Source organism: Fringilla coelebs, assembly GCF_963513975.1.
Source record: "Fringilla coelebs genome assembly, chromosome: Z".
Taxonomy (NCBI): domain Eukaryota; kingdom Metazoa; phylum Chordata; class Aves; order Passeriformes; family Fringillidae; genus Fringilla; species Fringilla coelebs.
In genome coordinates this window covers 21,297,144-21,323,202 of record NC_140031.1, presented here as the reverse complement: position 1 = coordinate 21,323,202, position 26,059 = coordinate 21,297,144, and the positions used below count along the sequence as shown (strand labels likewise).

Below are 26,059 nucleotides of genomic sequence, written 5' to 3'. Positions count from 1 at the left end.
AGTTACACTTACAAGCACCCTCTATATTGCCTAGAAGGTTTTATTCGACAGTTTTTGATAACAGAAACACCTACCACAGGGTTGATAAAATAATAATTATATTTCTATCTTTAAGACGATTTAAAAATATCTAAGCAATTATTAACTCTGGATTTAATATATGGATTTCTTTGATGACATTGTTTCTTTATTCTGCAGTCCCAGTCTCTATGATCATGGTCAAGAATTAAAATCTAATGTAGGTAATTTTTTCTTGACTTTATTATTTTGTATTTGTTTATACAGAAAATGAATGAAGTGCTGCAGAAAATCTGAATTTGTAATTAACTGTGAATTTTTTGGTGTGTGAATACTGACACTCATCTCTTTCTGCAATATAAAATTTTCATTAGGGGAATAACAAATTTATCATCCAGCAGTATCAATTTTACATGTAAGTAAAAATGAAAACAGAAATTTTACAACTTTATTGGTCCCTTGATGGAAAATCTGAAACTACCTTCAGTTTTTTCTGGTCACTGCAATAAACCTAACCTGTCAGGAAAAATAAAATAGCTTAGGCAAGACCTGTTTTATGCTTGTGATGTCAAGAGTGATAGGACTCAACAGTACCGAATGCCAAAATGCTGCAGATCAACTAGCTTCAGAAATTATTTTTATTCCTAGGTATGCAGCCTTGTTTTGTTTCTAATGCCATATATCTACAAAACTAGAAGTAATAAAAAGCTGTCTGAACAAAGCCATGACTGAGCATCTTCTTCACATTACCTGTACCTGTGATGAGTGAATAGATTCCTGTATGATGCAAATGCAAAAGTCCATGTTCCCACAAAACTGGTTTTCATAAAAAGGCGTATTTATTGCTTCAGTCTTAAATAAATATTAAAACTAAAACCAACCTGACACTTCAAAAAAAACCCCAGAACTCTGCATACGTGCTCTACTAGAACGAGAAACCACCAAAACAGAACCATACCTTGCTTTGAGACAGACAAGAAAGAAATAAGTCTTACACTGGAGTAGAAACATCACTAACCTGTGCACATATCTGATGCATTACGTGACCAAATTCATGGAAGTAAGTCTTTACTTCATCATGTCGCAGCAATGATGGTCGATCCGATGCTGGCTTTGTGAAGTTGGTTACCAGAGCAGCTACAGACATCAATCTGCTGCCATCAGAGAGAAGACAGCCGGGTTGTAGACCAAAGCAGGCTGCATGCCCATACTTTCCCTCTCTGTGTAAGAAAATACATCAGATACTATCTTCAAACACAAGCCTGCTCACCAGAATGGTGAAGCCTGTTCAAGAACAGGGACAATCCGTCAGTGTCTCTGCATAAAGTTTTACACAAAAAATGTACATATTTTCATGACTTCTAAGACTCAATAGGTTAAGAACACAAGGGGAAAAAAGCCCCTTCTACTCTCATACTGAAATCACAACATTTCAAGATTTCCAGCAGCATTTAAAAGACTCTGGTTTTCTCTGAAAAGCTGAAAGTATATATACCTGAGATGCCAATTGTGTTTTAAACTGCTACTGCAACAGGAGGAACTAGGTTCTGTTCACTGATGCAATTTTTTTTAATTACAGGAGATAAAAGAATACAGTAAACAGCATTTTGACTGTGATGTAAGTTTAAAGAAAAACTATTTTGAAAATTTTCCCTAAACTATCCAGTTAACTACTCAGATTAAGTCACAGGAGTCTTATTGACACATTCCCTCAGCAATTTTCATGATATACATAAAGGTGGAAGCAGGTAAATAGGTGAAGGAGATAGGTATGTTACTCTAAAAAGAAAAATTTATGTACTACTATATATATTGAGTAACCTAATTTTCTTAGATCAGAAAACCTTAAATCAATTTACATTAAAATGAATGTCAGCAAATTTATCACATGATAAATACTAATCTAAAAAACCCTACACAAGGAAAAAAAAACCCAACCTAGTTACAAGTAGCCAAAAAGGACTAGCCCAGAATAAATCCTGTCAAAGCAGTCTAGTCTCCTAACCTTTGACAAAACACAGATGATACCGTAAATAGCTAAAAAGACAGCTGGAGAGCTACAGAGATCAACATGGAAGTAAATCTGAATGTGTGCTCAACACCAATCTATTCTTGATATTGATCTATTTGATTCAGCAGTCTTGACAAGAGGGTAGAAAATACACATGAAGTGTAAAGAAGAACTAGGAGAAACTAGGAACTCTTAGCAGACAGAAATACAATTGATCTGAGCAACAAACTGCAGTAACACTTCAACAGAAATGAAAACTAAAACCCAGTAGTAAGCTAGGAAGGAGAAAAGTTCATAGATTCAAAAAATTATGGACAACTGACTAGAGAGCAGAACTACCAAAAGTATGAATGAAGCAGCAATGGTTCATAAAAACTAATATAAGGAAGAAATATGGAAGTACTTTAAAAAAAAGTGTAAAAAAATCTGAATACAGTCCAGAGGACAACTTAATGAACACAGTATTAATCTTGTCAGTGGAACAAATATTTACTTCCAAACGCATTTAATTTTAATTAAACAAGCATTAAGACAAATTCCATTTTAAACATGTAAGCAAAACACTAAGTCATTACCTGGGGTAAAGATCCAAATAGAACTGCCCTAGCATTTCTCCTGTTGATTTATCCTTTACTGTATAAAGAGTAACACTGTCGTGCCAAACATGAGCACTTTCTATTTGCTCAAATTCAAGTCCCAGCAGCTTCTGGTAAATACTCAGTAAGCCTTCTGTAACAGCCTCAATTGGGAAGTATTCCTTCAGTTTTTCCTGATCTATGGAGTACTTCAGCTCTTCAGTTTTGCTCATATAATAATGAAGATCCCATGCATTGATTCTTCCATCATAATCAAAGTTTCTTTCTTTACATTCCTTTTTCTTCAGTTCTAGAATGAATTGTCTTTCTTCCTCAACCAAAGGCTTTAGCTTTTTACTCAAATCATCTGAAAGAAAGATTGGCTTAGGGTCAACTTCCATGTTCCTTATCTAGTCCTATAAAATGCACTCAACACTTCAAGCATATACTCCAGAAGTGGGTGTTTCCCATTCATTCACCAACAACAAGCAACTTCTGCTTTCTTGACCTAAATTCTATAAATGATACAGTAGATTTCATGTAGGCCAAAGAGTGGTGTGAAGGGTTCAGGTGAATTTAGACTTCTTCCAAAACATCACAAACTAAAAGTAACACTAGATATTTATGCTTGAATCCTTTGATTTTACATCATGTAATCTCAGTATTCCTCATACACTTCTTCAGCAACAGGCAAAGACTAGAACTATTGTTAGTTACTGGAAGAAAGTGCAATGCAAAATTCTAGCTATATACTAAATAGTTCTAGCTAAAATCCTATTAAAAATCCAGAAATTCTTGCCTATAGGATATTAATATTCTCACAATTTGCCTTGTGCTTCCTGATTTGAAACAACTTCATTTGTATAGTTATAACCTAAAAAATATAAATGCCAGAACAGAGGCAGCAGAGTTCCTTTCTTGGCTAAATGTCATGGGTGCTGTGACCCAGTTATGTATTTAAATTCAGCTTGGCTAAGAGGACATGTTACTACATTAAATATACAAATATTGCTTATAAATGTGAACGAACCTAAGAAGGCTGCTACATTATCTGTGCTCTTGGCAGTGTTTACCTCCAGGACAAAGTTGGCATGTGTGTTATAGCCAAGAAGCTCTGCTACTTTTGCCCTTAGTGGGAGCAACTGCTGCAGAATTTTTGTGTTCTCCTAAAAAAGAAAGTAGACAAATTTGTAAAATGAAACCAGAAAACACATGTTAAGAAAACAATTATCTCAATAATATCTGTAATCCTAAGAAATAGAAAATATTTCAAATGAAACACTTTCAGATTAAAATATAACATAACCTAAGTTTAGCAAGTTGGATTATGTCTCAATGTTTGCAGGTAGCTCATTTTCTAGTTGACCTGATTCATTACAGTCCTTATTATTACAACTTATCTTTTTTATTCAATCAAAATATACACAATTTTCTTTCAGGTTGTGAAGAGTTTATTTCCTTTATCAACCATTTACATGTGAAAGACAATAAGGAAATTGCTGGTAGCAGGCTTAATTGCTTGTTAGTGATGAAGAGAGATTGCTCATTATTGTGCCAACATTCAAAGCTGGTTTGCAAATTTGCTTTTTTTGCCACTCTAACAATTGCAGTCAGAGAAAGATCTGAAACAGAAACCCTAGAACTTGACTTAAATGTTTTAAAGAACCCTCAAGAACCTGAAAACATAACTGTTTATACCTCTAGTTCTGGAAAAGTGCAATTTGTGGGGAAAAAAAAATTAACTCTATATTCAAAGACTGTCACACAGTTTTATCAAGAAATCTCTTTATGCGTGTTGACTTGCAAAGCGTTCAGTTCCTGATGCCATTTTATCTTGTACTCATCACATTTCCAAGCATTTCAAGCGCAAAATCTCAACTCTGCTATTGTTCTCTAATGCATGGTTGGTACAATTGCCTGAATGACATATGCTCTATCTTACAATGCTTTTTTTATTTTGTACCTGTCTAGTTGTGCACACATGCAATCTGTTGATTTCACATTCAATCATCTGTATTTATAATTAAAGCCAGTCCTTAAATAATCCCCCTCTATTCTGAAAAATCTTAAAAGGATTACAGAAGCCACAATCAGACATCCTTTTCTGCGAGGAAAGTGTCCATAAGCATCTGCAGAACACTGTAGGGAAATTTCACAGAAGATCAAAATTCCACTTCTTTTAACAGAACCACTTGAACATTAAGATATGTACAAATATGCACACAGAGGCAGATTGTCAACTTCTAAGGTCTCAGAAGGATATCAGAATAAATTAGAGCAAGGCACTGTTAAAGATCACGCCGGTAAGTTTTGATTCCCAAATGCTCTACAATGTGCAAAGCTCAAACCTAACATTTGAATGTCCAGCTCAATTTTTCAACTCTATCACTGCACTGTAGAACAGCCAGTACACAACATACCTCTTTGCATCTTGAGTTAAATGCAGATTCCATTTTTCTCCTGGTTTCTGAAATGCAGCACTTCTTCATAACAGGGAAATAGTGGGGATACTTTAATGTAACTTTATATTTGTCTTTCTCAGTCTTCTCTAAACTGTTAATAAAGTCATCAGGAAGGCCATCTATAGAACACAATTTAATAAACAACGTTTACCAAAATTATCTACTCCCCTCTGTTTTTGTGAGACTGTTGCATTTGTTTTGCTGCAATCCACTTTGAGATCAGAAACCTCCACAGAAATATACCTCATTTTTTACAATTTGCTAAAACTTTTTCAAATTCCACCAAGCAAAGCAAAATTTGGAAACACCTGAGAGCAAAAGAGAAATACATGTAAGGCCATCAGATAAAAACTGAATACCATAAAAAAAAAATCTCTGTTTTTAGAGCACATTTTATGTGATGTCTTCAGATAATAAATCCCCAAATTCCCTGACACATGAAATCTCTAGCTTGGTTTAAATTACTGAATTAGTTAAAGTTTATTACAGGACTAAAAAAGATTTTCCAATAATTACACAGGAGATTGCTTGATGATAATTGAGAAAAGGAACAGAGTAAAGTTATGCTAAAGGAAGTAGGACCAACATTCTAACTTGATGTAAGACAAAAACCTCAGGAAGCACAAATGTATGAAGACATCATGAACACCTGCAAAAGATAACTCTGAACTGATTCTGGAGAAGGACTAAAAAGGAAACAGAAAAGACTGAGAAACAGTCAGAATATCACTTGATCTAACCATTGTGCATGGGACAAAGATCAGTTAATCTAATAAAACTGGAAGGTTGAAAAAACAGAAACAGCAAGGACCCTACTCACCAAGTTCTTCCTTAGAAAATACAAGAAATGTGTTTTCCTCATTCAGGTTTTTGTTGAAGTCGATACACAGCTCATTCAATTTTTTTTTCATTGTCTTTATTTCCTGTATTTGGTATAAACTGAACTTAGTGGATAAACAAAAATCAAAGCTGGAAATTTTTATCTTCCACATGAATAACATTTCATTTTTTTCAGATAGGCTTTCTACTACCCAACAATAAATACCAGGATTGAGCAAATAACACATTGCAGGTATCATCATGCTTCATACCCTGTCAGTCTTCCTTTTGTGTTTCTTTCAGTCCTGAGCAATATTGTGACCAAGGGCTAGCCCTCCAACATTTTAAACTCACCTTAGAGAGGACTAAAGAGATAGAAGAGATTCATTAAACAGTTTCATGAGCTAAAATTAAAATATTTCCTTTTATTTGCTAAATTAAAATTTTACGTGTAAAAATATCCACTGAGACCAATGAGAACAAAGGGAGTTAAAAAGCATGCGACCTACTCAAAAAACACTGTTTTGGAATTGTCCAGGTATAGTATGACAGAAAGAAGAGGCTGTTCTCACAAGACAAAAACATTCTAAAATATATTGTAAAACCCTGATAGTCATATTTCTGAAACATTTTCTAATATATCTCATATCAAGTTTCTACATGTTATTGTCAAATTCAAATAACATAGTAATTACCAGTAAGAGAACACCCACCAAATAAAAAACTAAATGTAATTCAACTATTGTTCCCAAAGGAATTTCAAAATACGTTTAGAGGCATCACTTTATGAAAATACACATCAAACTGCTCTCACTAGCAGAAGGATGTGGATAAAGATTGATTATTTTCCACAGAGGGTTAAGTTTATTCAACAGTCAGAAATAAAGGTCATAATATAGTCAGAAATACCACTCAGAATTTGAAGATAACTATGTTGGCATCTGTAGAATCCCACAAGATAAGAGCTAGTGTGTTTGTCTCAAACACCAGTATCAGGCTGGCTGTGGCACCAAACAAGGACTTTAGGTAACAAAAGCCAAGGACTGTTGGCAATAACATGCTGTGAGAAAGAACAAGATGTGACTGGACAAGGGGCCACACAGAGGTAGGACAGCACTTCTCTGGGACAAAGGTCTTTGATCTACCTCCTGGAGATAAGCACAGCTCAGTACAGCACAAACAGAAAAATGAGGTGGAGAAGCAAGCACAGACCGTATGAGGGGAACAAGACCACCAAAGACCCAAAGCCCTCTGACCCATTTCCAGAACAGTGTAAAGAACAGACTGTGAATGACAACTAATTTACATAGAAAGTGCAAAACTTTACTCCAGGGCAAGGAAAGCTTGTCTATAAAACAGTACCCCCATCCAGGCCCAGGCGATAGCCCTAGGACTTTGGACACCTAGGCAGCTGGATTGATGCTGGAGGAATGAATCTCGCTCCCTTTCTTCTTTCTCTCCTCCCCTCTTCAATTAATTTATCTCACTGTCTTTTTCTCTTCACTCTATCCCTTTTATCCAAAACACACTCCCATGTGCTTATGCTAGGTCAGGGACTAACGTACCAATTTCTGTACCAATTTCCATACAATTTACTAATGAAAGTTTTTAAGCTTTTGCAGACCCTCTGATTTTGTTGTTCCTTTTAACCACAAGCATCTGTATGAATCTTGGGTGCTCCCTTCCCATTAAGAGTGGGATGCCACAGCATCTCAGATAGTGAAAATTTTACTTCCTGATTGTCTGACAATTGCTTTCTAAGTCAGCTCTCCCTTAATGACAAAAAATTCACAGAGCAGGTTGTTTTTCCCTCTAAACTACTTTGATTTTTTTTCAGGTCTAAAATCTTAGACACATTTTACAACTTTTTCAGGTCTAAAATCTTAAGACACATTTTACACATTTTAAAATAATCTGAAACTAGTGTAGCTGTGTGTTTGCAAAGTTATACATACTTTTGAATAGAAGTGCAGAGTCACTAGTAAAATTTTTGACAGGTCTCTTCCCTAGGAAGCTAATTTAGGCACTCTCTACAATCATAGTATATAATACAACTTTTTCAGCTAGGCTTCTTTTAGTCTCAAGGCTACAAAGTGATGCAGACCACCTCTATCTACTGTGTATCATGGATATCTATCAGATTAGTTTAAAAACCTTCAAGTGATTGAAGTTTAAAGGATGAATCTGGAAGTAAGAAGAGTTAAGATTAGAGCAGTAATTCAGCAGATACAAAAGCATGAAGTTCAAATATATGCTTAGTACACCTATCTAACCATAAATTTATCCCTTCAACAGTTGGTAACGTTTGCTTTATAAAAAAATAGTCCATATTTACTTTCTGCACTTCTTTAGGAAGATGGAGTCCGTTTCTTCTCCCCACTTGAACAGATTTCTCTAGATATCGCTTTGTTTCAGGCTTTACATTTTCAAGATCACAGGTTTGCTGAAATGACAGTACAGAATAATTGAATTTATAATACATTTTAAGAATCATATCAAGCATTAGAAGGGTTTCAACAGAGTTCTTCTTGAGAACACTGTCATATTAAAAAAGGGAGCATCCTGGATTTTAATGTGAAGAACTTCCCCAAAACAGTAACCTTGCACAAAAATATTCTTATAGTCATATAGAGAGTTTTAAAAATAATATTTTACCAAATGCCTCAGCAAATTTACATGCTGTCATAATGGCAAGCCCTTAAGCCTTTTCAGTTTACAGTACAGTGCACTTAAGCTTCTTCTGTAGAGATAGCTTTCTTTTACATAGTTGAAGAAAATCAGTGCTATAACATTGTACCCTAAAAGTTTGAGGGATTGAAGAAAAACCCCAAAAGATTAAAAGTGTCACTTCGGAATACCAGATGGCATAAAATTTGAGCATATTTGTCTTCTCCAAAACCAAGCTATCAGCGACAAAAATAAAACAGTATCACAGAAAATTCTGAGTTGGAAGGGATCCACAAGGACCATCATCTTGAATGTATTACACACACAAAATTTTGGAACTCTCAGAACTTTTAGAATTGTCATGGTTGATGATTTTATATACCATTTCATAGTTGTTTTGGAGAACCTTGCTAATTTATTCCATGACAGAGTAAGAAACAAACCTACTTAGAATTCCAGGAAGAAAACCTGAAGCAGCTCCTTACATTAGGCTCTCCCGAGGGCATGTGGGTGGAGCAGACTGGCAACATTCTTAAGCATGCCTCTACTAGTCAGCATGTGCACATGTTAGGAGTTACAAAATTTAAAATTATAGTTTCACTACCAAATTCACCTTTATTCCAAGTTTCAAACTTCAAAATACAAGTTTTTCAAAGAATAAAATATGGAGCCTGTTTAACAACACAATTTTATGCAGAAATTTTGCCCCCTAATGTGTGGGGAAAAGAGAGTGACTGTATTATTTTAATATTTTCTTGAATTAAATAAAGAACTCAATCATTTTCCTCCACCAACAGCTCCTAAATTAAGCATAATTTAGAAGGAATATTGTTAACTTAGACAACTTTAGTTAAGGGGAGCTAAAACATTCTGCATGTCACTGACGTCAAGCAGATTTGCTCATCTCTTAGTATGCTGTGTTTTAAACAACATGGAAGTGTGAGGGCCCTCATTCTCCTCACCCCAATATAATCTGGCCCCCTGAAGGATCATGAAAATAAGTTAATCTACTTGAATTATTAAATCACCAGTGAGGCCATGAAAAGCCTGATTTAATCCAACTGTTTACTGCTTTTTTGAATTGGTGAAATAATTTCAGCTGAAATCTGAATTCTGTTTGTGGAAGTTCTTTATTCATGTGTTCTGGTACTTGACTTTTTAACTGAGAGGTTCTAACAAGAGGAGGTGTTAGAAATTTAGCAAAAATTAACAAGAACTTTATGATTTGGAAATACAAATATTTGACCAGTCTGGCACTACTGGAAATTTCATGTTTGTTTGAGAGCAAAACTCTTACTAGTTTAACAGTTATTAGAAGTGGATATATAGTCAGAAATTGCATCACTGGCAAACTAATGCTAAAACATGCTTGCATGCTATAGTTTAGAAAAACTTCTAAAAAACTTGAAAAAAATTTCTAATTGTTATAAAGGTCAAAGACTGCTGTAAGGGAAAATGAAATAAGAAAACACCAAATGAGAAAAAAAAATTAAGAGTAATAGTAGTGAATAACGGCAATCAGCTTTCACTACCTACTGTCAGATAGTCCGGAAAATGAAAACTAGATACATTGAGGACTAACCTAACATATCTGTGTATCTGTGCATTCTATAGTGGAGGGTGGGGAAAATCACAGTATACAAATCAAGCCATTTAATTACTAGCAACAGAGCAAGGGGAAGAAGAAAAAATCAACACAAGGCACTGTCTGCCATCACACAACAGAACATACTCAGAATGGGGTTATTATATACTTCCACAAATATGTAACAAGAATACCAAGGCTAGAGGAGAGAGCACTTGAAAATTTCCCTGGAAAACACAGCAAAAGAAAACAATGGTACTGGATGGCAATTTAGTACGGTTCTGCAAGTATTAGTCTAATTCCCACTCAAGCCTGCAAAACTCACAAATGGGGACTCCAAGAAACAGGGCTCCAGTATCTTATGAACATTATAAGAAGACTAAAATCAGTGGGGTTGAGAGGAAAAATCACATATAAAACACAGAAAAACATCTATTTTTTTGTTATCACATTAGATAGTGTCCTTGCATTATCCGTATATTGCACTTTTAAGAAAATTATTACTAAACGCCACATATTGGAACAAAATCAAATATTCTTACCCAAATATATATATAACCAAATACTATAACCAAATATTCTTTCTTTGAGCTACAAAATAAACAGTACAAACGAAGAATATGAGAAACCTATAGGTGTTCAATTAAAAGAGAAGCTAAAGAGAAATGCAAAAAGGATAGAAACTGGTTCAACACTAAATGCATCTTTTAGCATAGTTTTATTTTGAGGCTAAAAAAACAGTTGAAGAAGAGGGTAAAATGTAGTTGTCTATAACTAGCTGATCAAAAGAGGTAATTTCAGAGGTCAATCCCATTTATATGTTCTCATTAACCTACACAACTTAAAACAACTTTTATATTTAAAATTCTCAACTTTTTCAATAAAGCAGAATTTTGGACACAAATTCAAAAGCAGTATAAGATAATGTAAGTGCTGTATTCCCTCTTTTCTTCCCTCCCTCTTGAACAAGCTCAGCCAGTAGAAAACAAAAAAGTTTTTTCCTAATAGGTTTCCCTCTTTTAGTTTAGAACTCATTCCTTGTTTTAGTTCTTTGGAAGACTGGACAAAAGTCAAAGCTATTGCAATGGAAAGAGAAGGATACACGGACCTAGACAAGAGAGGCAAAGAGTAGGAACAGCATGATACATTGCTTTCTGTTGTACAGCAGTGTCCCACTGGAAAGATTTGAGTGGTGCAGACACAAAGTTATTCTGAAAAGCATTATGTTTGCCAAATAATTTTAGATAAATTTAGATACATGTCACAACTTATGCAGACATACTGTTATTTACCTGTAAATAAACAATCTTCTGAAACACATCTTCTCTCATGCTCATCTCCACATCAAAATTTGACAGTTTTTTGTCAGCTTCTGTACTTGCTAAGCGTATCTCTTTGTCAGGGGAGACGTGCTGGGGAAAATCCAACATGCTTCTTTCCACTGTTTAAATAAGAGGCAATGAACACAGAAGGATAGAGATGATTTAAGGATAAGGAGCTTTCCCTCTTCTGTCATTTATAAAAGACATAAGAGAAAAGTATTCAAAGCAACATGACACATATAGCAAATGAAGTGATTACAGGTAATATAAAATTGAATAGGTGTAAGGACAAAACCACACACCATTTCAACACGTAAATATTTTACAGAAGATTCTAAAACCCAAGCCTAATTATCTCATCATCTTCTACAAAATCAGCTGAATGGTATATAAATACATTAGAAATGCTTCATCTTCCAAAAGCCATGTAAGTGACGACTGACGTTTCATAGCTGGAACAGATGCTTCCATGTTAGCATTTAAAGTCAGAAGCTCTGAATCTTTCAAATATGCCCATCTGTCCTGAAGTTATTTTTACATTGTTATGAGCACAGTGTCAAATCCCCATGTACTGCACTCTTCTGTGTTTAAGAAGAAACAACATGGCAAACAGGGAAGATCCTATCTGTGCATTCTGAACTTCTAGAGATTGGAAGCTGAGTAATACTACTTTTTTAGGATATACTTTTGAGATTAAGTAAATCCTTACTATTAAAGGAATTACATCTTACAATGACATTGAATAGAACTCCTAAAAAATAAATTAATTTGCTTAATTAAAAATCAAATTACAATGTCTCTACCATCTACCTTTCCAAAAGTAGATTTTAGAGTAACAACATATTAGGCTGATTTAAAGCTTTGTAAATTTATGTGATATGCAGTCATTTTATCAAGCTCTGAGACAGATTCAGAAATGCAACCATGGGCATGTGATTCTTCTTGAAGTTCATAGGAAACCTGCCCCTTCACCTCCTGCCCTGATGCAAAGATGTTTCAAAATTATAAACTGAGCTTTGGCAGCTTCCAAGTGTAATTTAAAGTCTATTGTCATCTCTGTCTTTTTGGATAATGAGCTGCAGTTACTGGGGTAGGTCTTTATGTGAAAGGGACACACAGGCTTTAAATTCCAAGTTTCTTATGGAAGTCTTGCAGTGGTAATACATCCCTCTCATATACCATGGGCTGTTTCACACCAGGTCATGATAATTTCACATACAGCTTTGAAGATTAGCATTAAAAGCCTAAATGTGACCTACTATGGCAATAGTATGTAGTGAAAAACATACATTTTCCACCAAGTCTTGGTGGCTGTGCTGAAAAGCTGATGACCAATGTTTTCTGAGTCAAACACAGATTTTTCTTCTGTAAATCTTTGTGGTGAAAAGATTTACAATAATTATACCAAATCAGTATATTAGTATAACTAAAACTGAAGCTGGCAGCAGACTTTTTTTTTAAGATTACTGTCTTTCTGAGTATGCCAGAATAAATTCCAGCCAATTCACTGGATGCGCAACTTAAAGTAATGTGAAATCCAGACTAATATTACAGTATAATCATTTGAGATGCCAACTGTGCTTTTTTGCTAGTCAAAGATTTTGCTCAGCCAAGGTGGCCGTTTCTAGCACCTGTGCAGCTACTGTAGATTTTTTTAGAGTATTTAAAAGAATTTGACATCTATTACACTCACCGTTTTATAAATAATGTAGCCACCATCTGAAAGGTTTTTCTCAACAAGGACACCAAATATGCAGTTTTTATTTTACTTATGTCCTCTGACAATTATTAATAGATTCACAGAATGACCTGTGTTTGACCACCAAAACCCATCCACATATTGGTATGGCTTGATAATTCATTCAGAACAATCTAGATGTGACTGTATGACAGTATCTCCCTGGATTCTTTGAGACCTCACAGGCCACAATTTAAATGTGAGCAAGTAAAGAAATCTTCTTTCAATAGGACATTCAATATTTCCTCATAATCACATTTTCTCCCTCAGCAGTTTATCTCTGTTTTCATTACTCCATTCAACTTGCTTGTGTCAGATTCCGCAGTGTCTGAAAAAAGCACTGCTTACCACGTGTAATGCACTATGCATACCACAGACGCTGCAGCCTACACTGCTGCAGTGTCCCCTGGCAGCTGCACAGGGCTGGAAATATAACTGTGTGGAGGGAGCTTCACATGCAAAACCAAAACAGGTGACTAATGCAGGTCTCTGGGAGGTCCTGAAAGATTATGGACTCTTGAGAGGCCTCTATACAGTCCACACAAGAACAGCAGGGATCAAAATTGGAAGCAACAACTATTTTTTTTCAATGCTTCCTTATGTGCAGATGGAATGCCTTATGCAAAGAAATACAGAAAACACATGCTAACCTGCATATTCCACTTCTATATCTGCCAAAGCCCGTATGGTATTTTCGTGTGTTACTTCTTCAATTTCAAGCATCCCGATGCTGTCATACACATGTTTTGTCTTCCTGATAAGTTCTTCTGTTCTTGCTCTAATTTCCTCTGGTGACAGGTCCCATCTCAAAAGGTTTCGTCCTGCTGCTATGTATGAAGAAGCCTTGACCTGGCTAGTAATTTCTGCTCCTAATGTCATTCTCAATACAAGCCGTGGCCCAATAGACCTGAAAGTATAAAAATGATCTTTGCATAGCAAGATTCCAGTTCAAGAGACAGTTTACAGTAAATATTAAAAAACCAGCATCAGAATATTTTTAGAAGGAGGAACAAAATCCTTTTTAGAGCTGTTATCTTTATCAATTAAGTCTAATCTTTAAATAAATCTGCCTTCTACTTTTTTAATTTAGAGTATGACTAAGGGATGAAAAATTTGGTATTGACAAAACCATACAGATTAAATTATGACTCAACCTTCTAAGGAAAACAGCACTGCAGTTACTGGAACTCTACAGAATTAGACAGTACTAACATTTTTGAAGTAAGGAATAAAACCCACATAGTGATTTGTAGATGACAAAGAACAATAACTGCAAAGTTGCACAAAATAAGACATAAAAAACATCACTTGATTGTATTCATAATAGCAAATAATTTTATATTTATACAGGATTTCTGCGACACAATCATCATGGGAGGAAACCTAGTAGGTAGGTTTCCTCCCAATTCGCAGATGAGTACCTAGCTGGTACCCATCTGCAAATTTATTCCTTCCTGCTGGATTTTAAATAGGCAGTTTAGCTCTTTTACCAGAAGAGGTATATTCTTTTACTATGATTTATTTATTAATACTCTATCAACTATAGTTCTAATCAACTGTATTTCAGCTTCTTTAAAATTAAGCTTGCATTCAAGTAGTCAAATTTGCTGCATCTTTTACTATCATTCTATCAGGAGGATCCATGGCTGTCAGAGACTTACTATCTGTCTTCCTATTTCAGGTACATAGTTTTTTTAAAAAATCACATGTTGTTATGGTAATAATGATAACTTAAAATTTCTGACAATAACTAAAGAAATACACTGAGATCTTGCTAATAAAGGGATGTTTTCTTCACACTGTTTTACATTAAGTAACCTTTTCTCTTAACACTAGCCATTGTACCTGTACTGATTTTATTGTAAAATCTGTCTGGTACATGCAAAAGTGCCCAGAGAGGTTTTGGCATACAATGCAGGGAGCATGCATAAAAGACAGCCAATGTTATAACAAAGGTAAAACAATGCAGAAGAGTGAAATGCCAACACACTGAGAAGGGCTGCATGCATGTCTTCTGTTTGAAGGAAGGCAAAACTTTTTGTCAAAAGTCTTCCAATTCTATAACAGAATTTCTCCAGAAATAACCTAACCAAAATTATTTGATGCACAACAAAAACAAAAGACAACATTTCTACCTATGTTTTCTGTTGAAACTTTATTTTCCTTATTACCACAGATTCTTCAGATCTTTCCATTCTAATATAGGTAAGTAGTTTACTTTTCCCTTTAGTGGCATACAGGAACATCTGTGTCCAGAATACTGACCATTTCCCTTTGAAAATGAAGTGTGAATAAAGAACCACTTCTGTTCTTTTTCTTTGACACCAACTGACTTCTGGTGCTAGGGCTTTAGTAACTTCTCCACTGGACTACTGAAACTTTGAATTTCAGATAAAAGTTTAGCATAAATAAAGCTGCTGTCATGAAAGCAAAAGCTTAAGTAACAACATTCTCAGAATGCATTAGTTTCCCATCCCCAAAATCTACTGAAATCTACCCTGAATCTACAAATCTATTAAAGAACAGTACTTCACTAAGTCACAAAGAGATTCTCAGTGGACTGCTCTGTATCTAGTTTTTCACACATTGCTAGCACAGGTCTGGTAAAACCTCTTGGGAGGTAAAGGGAAGCTCCTCAGAAATATGCTTCTGTCTCTGAACTCTACCCCACACCACCCACACCCAAGAACATTAAAAACACAATGTTTCACACTGAAGTCAAAATAAAGTGGAGACGAAAGAAAACAACAGCCTGAGCAACAAAAAGTATGCTAAAGTGAAGGATACTAAGCAGATATTATTTTAAAAGAGAACCTATTGCTTTCAGTCATTCAGTATATTCACCTAGAAATTTAGACAATACAGCCCTGCCTCTGACCAACTGCATATCATCCAAGACAAACACTAAAACAGTCACAGCACCAACATATTACATCAATTTCAGCCCGTGCAACAAGACTTATTAATAATTAAAGTTAGACTGAGTTCATGAACTGGAATGTAGGGTCTCAGATTACCCCAGAACACTATTTTTAAATACTAAAAAAAGATGCCACCTGATTTTCTTCGTATATTGGCTAGCTTAACTAAGACATATACCTATAAATTTGAGAGCTGTATAAATTATTGGCATAAATACCAGCAAGTTGTTGACTACCTGTTAGAAACAGGAAAACACAGAACTGCCCAGTTTCGAAATGCTGATACTTTGTTTGTCCTTGAGAGGAAGATGCAGTCATTTATGTAGATCAAAAAAAGAAGTACAAATCAGAAAGTTTTTCTAATTCACGAAATGAGATGGTGGGCCTTCAAAAACTGTAATACAACATTCCATGTAAAAACAGTTGCTACACGTAATTCTGCAAATAATCATTCACAGACATGTTGCTACCTTGCTACCAGTCACTCAGACTGTACTAAAAAACAATCTGACATCAGCTTAATAAAAAACTGTGCATGTAAATATATTGGTGAAATCTTGGCCATTTCTTTCATGGCTTAATGTTTTGAATTATTTATCTACATAAAACTATAAATAAATAAATTCCTAAAACTCCATGTATCAGACTGCAATATTTTAATAACTTTGCTCAAAAAGAAAACAAAGAAACAATGCCAAGACCAAAAATTGTAAATAGACTGTAAAGAAACAAGAAAGAAGGGTATAACTAAAATAATATGAAGCCCAAAAATACTCTGCAGTTACATTTGACATGCTATTAGAGAGAAAATATTAAATTGTATCACTGAGGTTCTTTAACTTCCCAGATATATATAAGTTCTACTAATAATTCTAAGAACCAGATAAAACAGTGAAGAGTTTTCTTCAAACACTGAATCAGGCAGGTACAAATATTATTTTAGAGTTGCTCTTGGTAAACAGCACCAGCATTACAGAACTGCCAACTACTGCTTGCACTGAGCAATCAGAAGTTGATTCAGTTTAAATTAGATGGAAGGATGTTGCCTTGCACAGGCCGTTGCTAATGCCTGAACTGTTTGATTCAAACTGTATCACCTATGACACTCAGTTTTCTCTGGTGTAGTGCAGAACACTAGAGGCATATGAACAAGCCTGGGTTGAGTATAAGGCTCACGTCCAGCAACAGCATTGCCTTAAGACATTTCTGTCAGTGTTCCTCTGTTGCTCATTTCTGCCCCTGTACTTCACTCCATCAATGGCATCAGCACAACTGCTGCTAGAGTCATCCTTAGAAAATATTCAGGACAGCATATAGGTGAAAAATAAAGTGGACCAAAAACATCCAGGGGTAACAGCTTTTTACCAGGTAATCAGTCCCATCACCCTTTTGATGAGTGACTTCAAAACAGCTGTGCTGGCCTAAACAAAGTGTCAGTAAAGTAAAAAGTGTCAGTAGCAACCTAAACTTTCACTACTGCCAGAAACACACATGAAATCATGAATTTAGTCTTGCAAAGAGAGTCTCAAGAGGACTGCTGTCATTAAGCGTACCATTTAGATGTCCTAAAGTTAAAAGAGCTATTGATGCTAAGAGGCAATACAGGCATAAGAACAAATTAGAATAAATTGTTCAGGAATACATGAAAGCTAGAATTGCAAGACATATGTAAGCATCAGGGCAGTGAGACTCTGAAGGAGATGTCCAGTAAGTCCCAGCAAGTAAAAACATCTCTTTTTATAACATGGTGCTTCACTGGCTTATAAAATGCATTAGGTTACTTGGTTACCTAAGGTAGCATGGGACTAGATTTGATCACCCCAAATGCCCTTCCAGTGTCTGCATTTCTGTGTGGTCCTTCAATATTAACACAACTTTATTTATATTGCATTTTTATAGTAAATATCTAACCGGCCTCTACTGGCAACTTGCACCGGCCTTTCTCTGGGGTGAGTCCTACGGCATCTAAGAATGCCAATGGACTCATCTACAGGTCTGATTCAAATATTTTATGCATTTGTGCAGTGCTTCATCCATTTAGGAGGACATCAGGAGGAAAGGCACACAAGGCTTCATATGGACTTTCAGTTGTAATAGAGATTATTACAGCCACAGCTGTTTTCACAAATCATGGCGGAAACATAATTTGTGAAACTAGCTAATCTTCCAATCCCAAAAGAATGGTATTTTCTACCAAAAGAGAGTAAGTTGAATAACACTTAAAAACTTAGTAGCCACTTCTAAAAAAGGATTTTAAAGAATAAAGCAAAGCTTATAAGTTGCAGACTACACCAACTGCAGAATGCCAGGTGATTTCTTTCACCAAAAACCCTACAATTTGATTACTTGCTGCTTCTGGAAAATAGAAATTTGATTTGATTTTAGAAAGGAGAACCTTTATAATACTCCATTACAGCAATACAGTGGCCAATGTAACTGCTGCAAAGACAAACAATGCAATTGAATTTACAGACTTGATTTTTAACTTGTACAATATCTTAAACATATTAAACATTTATGTAAGTCTGGTTTTGCTTAAAAACATTTTCTGTGACTGAAATGTGTGTCAAGCAGCCTTTTGTTGGCATTTTCCATTAACACTATTAAAATAAAACAAGAAAGCCACAATCTGTGAAGAAGCAGCAGGGAGGCATAGCACCAGCGTTAGAAAATACAGACAAAAGCCAAGATGCTCCTACTACTGAGAATCACTATATAATACAGTCAAAATTTAAGCCTGCTGTCTCCTTTAAGTCTGATTAAAAATTGACAGTTTTAATTTCATCAAAGACTCTTTAATGGCACTTTCAGTTTTCAAATTAATCCTCACCTAAACTATATTAGTTACAATGGCAAGTATAATTTTACAGAGTGAAGTAAATGAACTAATATATTTCTGGGAAAAATATATACAGACTAGTACTTGCATATACATTTGTACTTATATGTACTTGTACACTTATTGTTCTTGCAAATACATTTGACAGTTCCATGTGGCCACAAAAATCAGGGTATATTGGATTCACGCAGGATGGAAAACTATATTCTCTCCTGACAAAAGAGAATAACAGCTTCAGAAAGTGAAGAAGTAACAGCTTCAGAAAATGAAATGAGAGCCAAGATTTTAAAAAGAGAGAAAGACAGAGGGCTCTGTATGTGTGTGTGTGTGTGTGTGCGTGTGAGAGAGAGAGAGAGAGAGCGTGAGAGAAAGAGTGAGCGAGCAAATTCAGGTAATTTAGTCATCAAGTTCTTAAGTACTCTAATAGAAATAAAAAGAATTAAGTGTTTCTTGCAGGACCTTCAGAGCACATTCTTACAGATATAAGTAAGAGCAGATGTGCAAATCACAACTAATACCATGAACAACTATTTCAATCAGTAACATACAGTATGAAAAATGCTGGAGTTCAAATTCAAGAGAAACATTTTGGTCTTTCTATTTTTTGAAACAGCATATCTTAGCTAAACAACACTTCCTGGTCTTCCAGGCTGCAGGAGAAGCAGTGCTGCATGCTGGAAAGTAGCACTGTGTGTCTGAAGACTGTACCCACTAGATACCTGCAAATCAATACCCACAGGGGCTCAAGGTTCTGACTCCACCTAGTGGCCTCACCAAAACAAAAAACAAAACAAAAAACTAGACACACCTACAAAGGCAATATAAAAACTGACAGTTTGCCTCAGGACAAGCTATTTAGTACTTGAGTAACGTGCCATACACATCAGTATTTCTCTGGAAGTCAGAGTCAAGTGCTACCAAATATATACAAATGACAGCAGACAGGCAAGGTTTAAGTAAAATTTTTAACAGTCAAACCTCACATGAAATGAGTTTAAAAAAAATTAAGTTGAAAAGGATTTCAAAACTAAATCTCAATTCAGCAGCATCTAATAAAATGTACATTACCATTGGTCTGTTTCAGAGGATGGGCTTGATAAAATATTTAACAGGCTAAAATATTAATATTATTTAGAGATCCTTAGTTTTTGCTTAAATTTAAAATATATTTTCATATTACTTTCAGTTTTGATGCACAACTTTAGACAAGAACTGACTGTGTATTTAACAGTAAAGCAATAAAAAAATCAACCAAAACAAGAGAACTGGGTAGTACAAGGTAAAACAAGAACGGAATTCAAAAAAATCCAATCCAAGACAGAACCAGGAGAGTTATATGGCTCAAAGTTAATCACAGGGAGACAAAGCCAAAGGAATGTAACTATAACCCTTCAAAACATAACTTTTTCCTGCCAGACAAACACATATGAGGTATTTTTTCCATTTCACTTCTCAGTCCTCTCATCTGTTTGGCTCTTAAGAGTATATGGAACACTGAATGCATGCCTCGAATTCCTGGGCCATTTTCCTTGGAAAAATATTTGGCTCTGCGTCGTAACTGTTTGGCATAGACATATCTTACTGTAGCAAAATGATAGCAATTTAAAGTTCATAACTGCCATTAGAAACTGATTTGTAAAGCTGCATTTGAAGAAATAGAAAACCTAGCAGATTTGATACTAAACCTTAATTTTGTCACACCTTTCAGAAAAAAGAAATTCTCTGCAACAGAGTTCACTGTACAGTCAACATTAACTACACTTTTAGCTCTTCCAGTCTAAATAAGCAAGTCAAAAAAACCTACAAGTCATACAAACATTTAAAAACCTTTATTGATGCATTCATTACCCCCAGTGCCCATGACCTTACTATCTGACAACAAATGTTTACTGGTTTTCCAATAGAATTAACATCAGAAAACTAACTGAAAAGGTGCTCCATGACAGCTAACAAATAGCCCAGACCTTAAGTAGAAACTAAACCAGTGTACTCACTCAAGCATGACACAACTTATTTCTTCTCCCCTTTTCCTTTAACAGTCTTTAAACAAAAGGAATTTGGAAACTGGTCTGATTTGCCTTCATAAAAGGAGGTGATTTCCACACAGTAGTCTGCAGTGCAACACACAGAAATGCTAAGGTATGGTTTCTGCAGTGTCTGATCTCTAAAATTATGGTACCCATGGTTTTAAGGAAAAAAAAAACAGAACAAAACCCAGCAACCAATGAACCAAACAAAAAAACCCCAACATACCCCAAAACCCAAACCACAAATGACTAGTACTACTAATTTAGGTTTCACAGCATTCTGTGAACTGTATCCACTGTGTGTCACAGCAAACCTCCACCAAAGTAACTTGCTTGCAGGATCTCAGGAAAGAATATTCTTACCAACATTGCACACAGCAATTGTGCTATACTGAGACTGAGGCACAAGGCACAAGGTTATCTTACAGCTTGGTTCTACTATCAGATGAATTGTGGAAACAAAGTGGGAAAAAAAATTGCTTTTAAGATCCTAAAGCTCTCTCAGGTGCTGCTGTGTAAGCATGTATCATATTTCCACCATGACAGACATAAACAGCAAGTGCAGGCTGTTTAGTGCAAACAACACACGCCCAGGATAGCTCAGTAGCTGAATGCAACCAGCTAGCACATGACAAACAGCTTGTTGACTCTATCTGAAAAAGAGCTGGTACTGCAGGACAGAGAAAAATACTGGGAGTCTGTAAAAGCTTTCTCTGATTGATAGCCAGTGCTAATCAGTTCAGCCTCTTCCATGGAAATATGCTTTGACTGCTCACTAATCTTGTCTCATACAGTCAAAGCAATGAGAAATGTTCCTTTGCCATCACTAGTTAGTTGGAAAACTCTGTGTCTTCACAGCAGATAATGACCTACTCTACACTACCTGCTTACCACCTTAGATCAGTCTTCCCATATCCTTGGGAAGACAGTGCATTATGAACATGCCATGTTCATTCCAATGCTTGCAAAATCCCAAACAGCCTGCTCAACACCATAAATTAGGAAAGGAAATGAAGCCTGCTTTCTTCTCTGGCTTTTGAGTGAAAAGTGATTTAGTAACACTGTGCTTCACAGGCTGGTTACAGGTTATGTGAAATACTGCTCCACTGCAATTAATATGGCAAAGAACTTGGCTTATTTAACTTTCCACTGAAGAAATAAAAAGTGTCCATTAGAGATGCTATGAAAAACAAAAGTGGCCAGTAATATTTTGCTCAGAAGCAAGTAAAAACACCACCATCCTCACCTCACCTTCTCTAATCTAAACACAGATAACATTTACCAAAAAAGGGTCTCCTCTACAGAGAAAAATTCAGACTCAAAAATCTATAGTTCAGTTAATATAATCTATTTAATTTCCATAGATTGTTGACCAAAAGATCCTAAAGAAACTATGTTGTACTGGGATGAGAAGGTAGATCCTCTTGCAGGTAAATGGTTATAAAAATTAAGCTGTTAAAAATGGCTGCTTATTTTTCTGAATGGAACTATGTGACTTGTGGAATCCTGCAGGGTTCCATGCAGGGTTCTGTACTCTTTCATGTCTTTATACATTATCTACAAAAAGCTGGGATTAATGAAGTCACAAAATTTACTAATGATTATTTACTCATGACAATGCAGTGTACTTAAGGCAGCCACAAAGAGATGAAAAAGAATGTCACAACACAGAAAAGTTTAAAACCACTAACAAAGTGAATTTTAGTCTTAATAAATGTCACACACTTCTGACTTCAGATACACAGGAGGAGTTGTGAGACATCTAATCATTCTGGAGACAAAACAGTTCAACAGAAACAACAACACAGAAGCAGCTGCGAAGAAAGAAATTACAGGATTTAGTAGAGGTGGAATACAACAAAGCACAGAAATTCAGGCTACGTGCATTCTACATGCATTTCTGATCATCTGAACAGTTAAACTCTCTTGTCTTCTGTTCTCCCACTTGCCAAAACTTTTTTCTCTTCTACCAAGTCAGGATGACTTAGAAATAATGACATAGAAACAATCAGCTGCATTGAGCAATGGACTTCACTCAAAGTACAAATACTAATTAGACAGGGATTGTTTGGAGTGGAAAAAAAATAAATCACAGAATAAAGCACAACTCAGGAAATGCTCCAGAGATCTAAATGATCATAAAGAGGATGGAGAGAATGAAGAAGGATCAATTTTAAACCTGTAACTTTCAACATAACCATCAAGAGTTTTAGGAGACAGTTTCAGTATAAAAAGGTATCACTGGACAGATTTTTATACAAGATCATATGAAAAAACAAGTTTTTTGCTAGAAGTCCCTAATTTCTAGGCTGTTCTGAAAAGATAATACTTGATGTACATATTATCTTACATATTTTCTAAACTACCTCATCCTGACTCCTGCTGAACAATGGTTAGACTTTTGAACTAACCTAAGCTATTCTAAAGAAATCTTTCCAAGCCAGGCATTTCTTGCTTTATAGCGAGAATGATGGGACAGGTATGTCCTCAAAGTACATTAACAACATTGTTTGGCATAGTCTAACTGGTGCTCCATGGGTCAAATGAAGTCCACAAATGCTTGCCAGCTCAACAGCTTTGTCTCACCCAATCCAGGAAATAATTTTGTTCTGGAAATTCCATCTAATTGACAAGCTGCTCTCCAGGAGCCTGCTGTGGTTAGAAAGGTGGTAGCTGTTGCTTTTGACCACAAGAAAAGTTGCTGCTGCAATACACATGAGAGTTTATGCAGTCCACAGATCATAGGGAAAGGCAAAAATGTCCCAAATGTCTTGTTTGGCCTTTGTAATTTCTGAGGTGTTGGACCTGATACTTCAATGAAAGAAACGCATATATTATTATTGTAAGTATGAAATAGGAAAATTGCTATGGAAGTTCTTCCCATCTCTTTGTCCTCCAGTGTCACTCCTTCTTCTGCCTTTTCCCATCCTCAGTTTCTTGCTGGTTTTCTTCCTCAGCAAGAGAAATGACAGTGTTCACAGTTTCTTTCCACTTCCTTTCATTATATTGATACCTGTATATAGTACAGTATGTTGGTACCTGTCTCACTCATGTACATGGATTTTCATACTCAAAACCTGATTTTGAAGATTTTCAAAGAAACACCCCAGAATTCATTAATCCAAGAATTTTTTTTTAGAACACTAAAATTGTTTAAATCAGTGTGTCTTCTTTTATTTTTTTTCATATTTAAGAATATCCTCATAAAGTAAACAGACTTCTATGCTTAATTATCTAGCTAGTTTTTTTCCCCCATGTATTTCATTGCATTAAATCTACATCTTTAAATCTTTTGAATCTGAATGGGAAAAAATTAATTGGAAAAAGCCTCCTTCTGCAAAGCTCCCTATTTTAACGAAAAGAATCAAACCCTGACATCATTTTATTTGATGTAAGGCATAATACTTGACACCTGCTAAGAATGGTCATTTTAATCTCATGTTAAGATGCCCTCAGGAAAAATAGAAGCTGGGACAGAACCTATTCAAGATTTCTGTGACCAGCTCCTTAACTTTTGAAAGTTAAGAGGTCACTATGACACACTCAAGAATACTGTCTTTCATGAAACAATTATTTGGGCACACTGAAATGATGACTTCAGAAAAAAAAATCACAATTAATGAAGTGCAGCAACCATTCCCCATTTTACTGACTTTTACTTAAGAAGGAGGTATCTTCATTGCCCAAATGTGAACTGCAACCAAAGATAAACCTTTTACATAAAGAAAATAAAAAACCCTGCTTGCATTCTTTTTGATTGAAAAATCTGTAAGACAAAGACAGTCAACGAGAAGAGTGAAAATGACTGTAGAAAAAAAAGGAATGTAGATTAGGAAAAGAAAATACATGTGAACTTTATTTAGCAACAGAAAATAAATCACTTGATTTTCAACAGCAGCAGGAGCCTTATGAAAAGAAAATATTCTGATTCTTATTTTCTATCTGCTAATACCCCTCAATCCTAATTTGAAATGAACAAAGGGTGTGAAATAGGACAAAAACTGTACACTTTGTGCAGTAAGCACATGACTACCATTTCTCAAAAGACCATGTGAGGCAACCATCTTTTCCATTTCATGCTGAAATTCAGCTCCATTCTCCTTAAGACAATGTACCCTCCTACTATTTCAGTGCTTCCTATCAAAGGCAGCCCTTTAGAAAAACTGAAACGCCAAAATAAATGCAATTATGTTTATTTGTCTAGTCTGCCTAGAATTTACTACAAGCCTTCTTACACACCGGTTTTCTGGGATCCGTTTAGAGCTAGTGTTCATTATGGAGAAAATAAGTAATCCCCTATTTTAAAACCTTTTGGCGGTACATTAGTACCTGTTTCACCTGTCCTACAACGTGTAGTAGTGACACACCTTTTTATAAAGCTACTATGAGCACACTGCCGGCCTTGATTCACGTACACGCTGCTGCAGAGCCCCGCTGCTACAGCCGTGTCCCTCAATCCATTGTGTTCTGGGCAATTTCTCTTGCAGCGATTCTGACTCAGTGCAAAGAGTACCAAGAGGAGACCTCGCCTCGCCTCGCCCATCCTGCCCACCTGGAAGCCGTCATAACGGAGCCCACGGCAGGGAGGGCAGGCTGCGGGAATCGTTCCAGGAGCTGAGGCAATGAACCCCACAGGCAGTCAGGTTTCCTGCCCCACTGTCTGCCTGGCCCCTCGGAGCGCGCCCCGCACGCCCGCGGCAGCTCCCCCTCGGCCCGGGGCTCAGGCCCGGCTCCTCCAGCGAGGACCGAGAACCTCCTGCCAGGCGCGGGCGGCTCCAGGCCCCCCCCGCCCCCCGCCCTCCCCCACACGCCGGGCCCTCCCCCACCCACCCCCGCACCGGACACAGCTCCCGTCCCGGCTCCCGCGGCACCGCCACCTGCCCTGCGCGCCTACCTGCGAGCCGCGCCCGCGCACAGCGACAGCATGGGGGGCGGCGCGGGGGGCGGTGGCGGAGCGGGAGGAGGAGAAAAGAAGGAGGAGAAAAGGCCGGAGGAGGAAGGACAGGCTGCAGAGAAGAGGAGGAGGCAGGACAGGACGAAGAAGCAGCGGCTTTGCTCCCGCGCCGCCCTCTCAC

At 36.3% G+C, this 26,059-nt stretch overlaps 1 protein-coding gene across 4 annotated transcripts in view; it reads right to left on the bottom strand.

The window, feature by feature from the left end:
- Nucleotides 1-26,008, bottom strand: part of NLN (neurolysin) — a 37,476-nt gene extending 11,468 nt beyond the window's left edge. For all 4 annotated transcript variants that reach the window (XR_014616955.1, XM_084225925.1, XM_084225923.1 and 1 more), the window contains exons 1-9: nucleotides 25,879-26,008; nucleotides 13,848-14,104; nucleotides 11,430-11,578; nucleotides 8,221-8,328; nucleotides 5,887-5,989; nucleotides 5,025-5,185; nucleotides 3,635-3,770; nucleotides 2,605-2,971; nucleotides 1,037-1,238 (exon numbers count right to left, since the gene is read on the bottom strand). Coding sequence is in view for 3 of the 4 variants with exons in the window: in XM_084225925.1 (XP_084082051.1) it covers nucleotides 1,037-1,238; nucleotides 2,605-2,971; nucleotides 3,635-3,770; nucleotides 5,025-5,185; nucleotides 5,887-5,989; nucleotides 8,221-8,328; nucleotides 11,430-11,578; nucleotides 13,848-14,104; nucleotides 25,879-25,910 (1,515 nt within the window). In the remaining variant the exon portion in view is untranslated. The remainder of the gene's footprint in view (nucleotides 1-1,036; nucleotides 1,239-2,604; nucleotides 2,972-3,634; nucleotides 3,771-5,024; nucleotides 5,186-5,886; nucleotides 5,990-8,220; nucleotides 8,329-11,429; nucleotides 11,579-13,847; nucleotides 14,105-25,878) is intronic.
- Nucleotides 26,009-26,059: the final 51 nt, after the last annotated feature.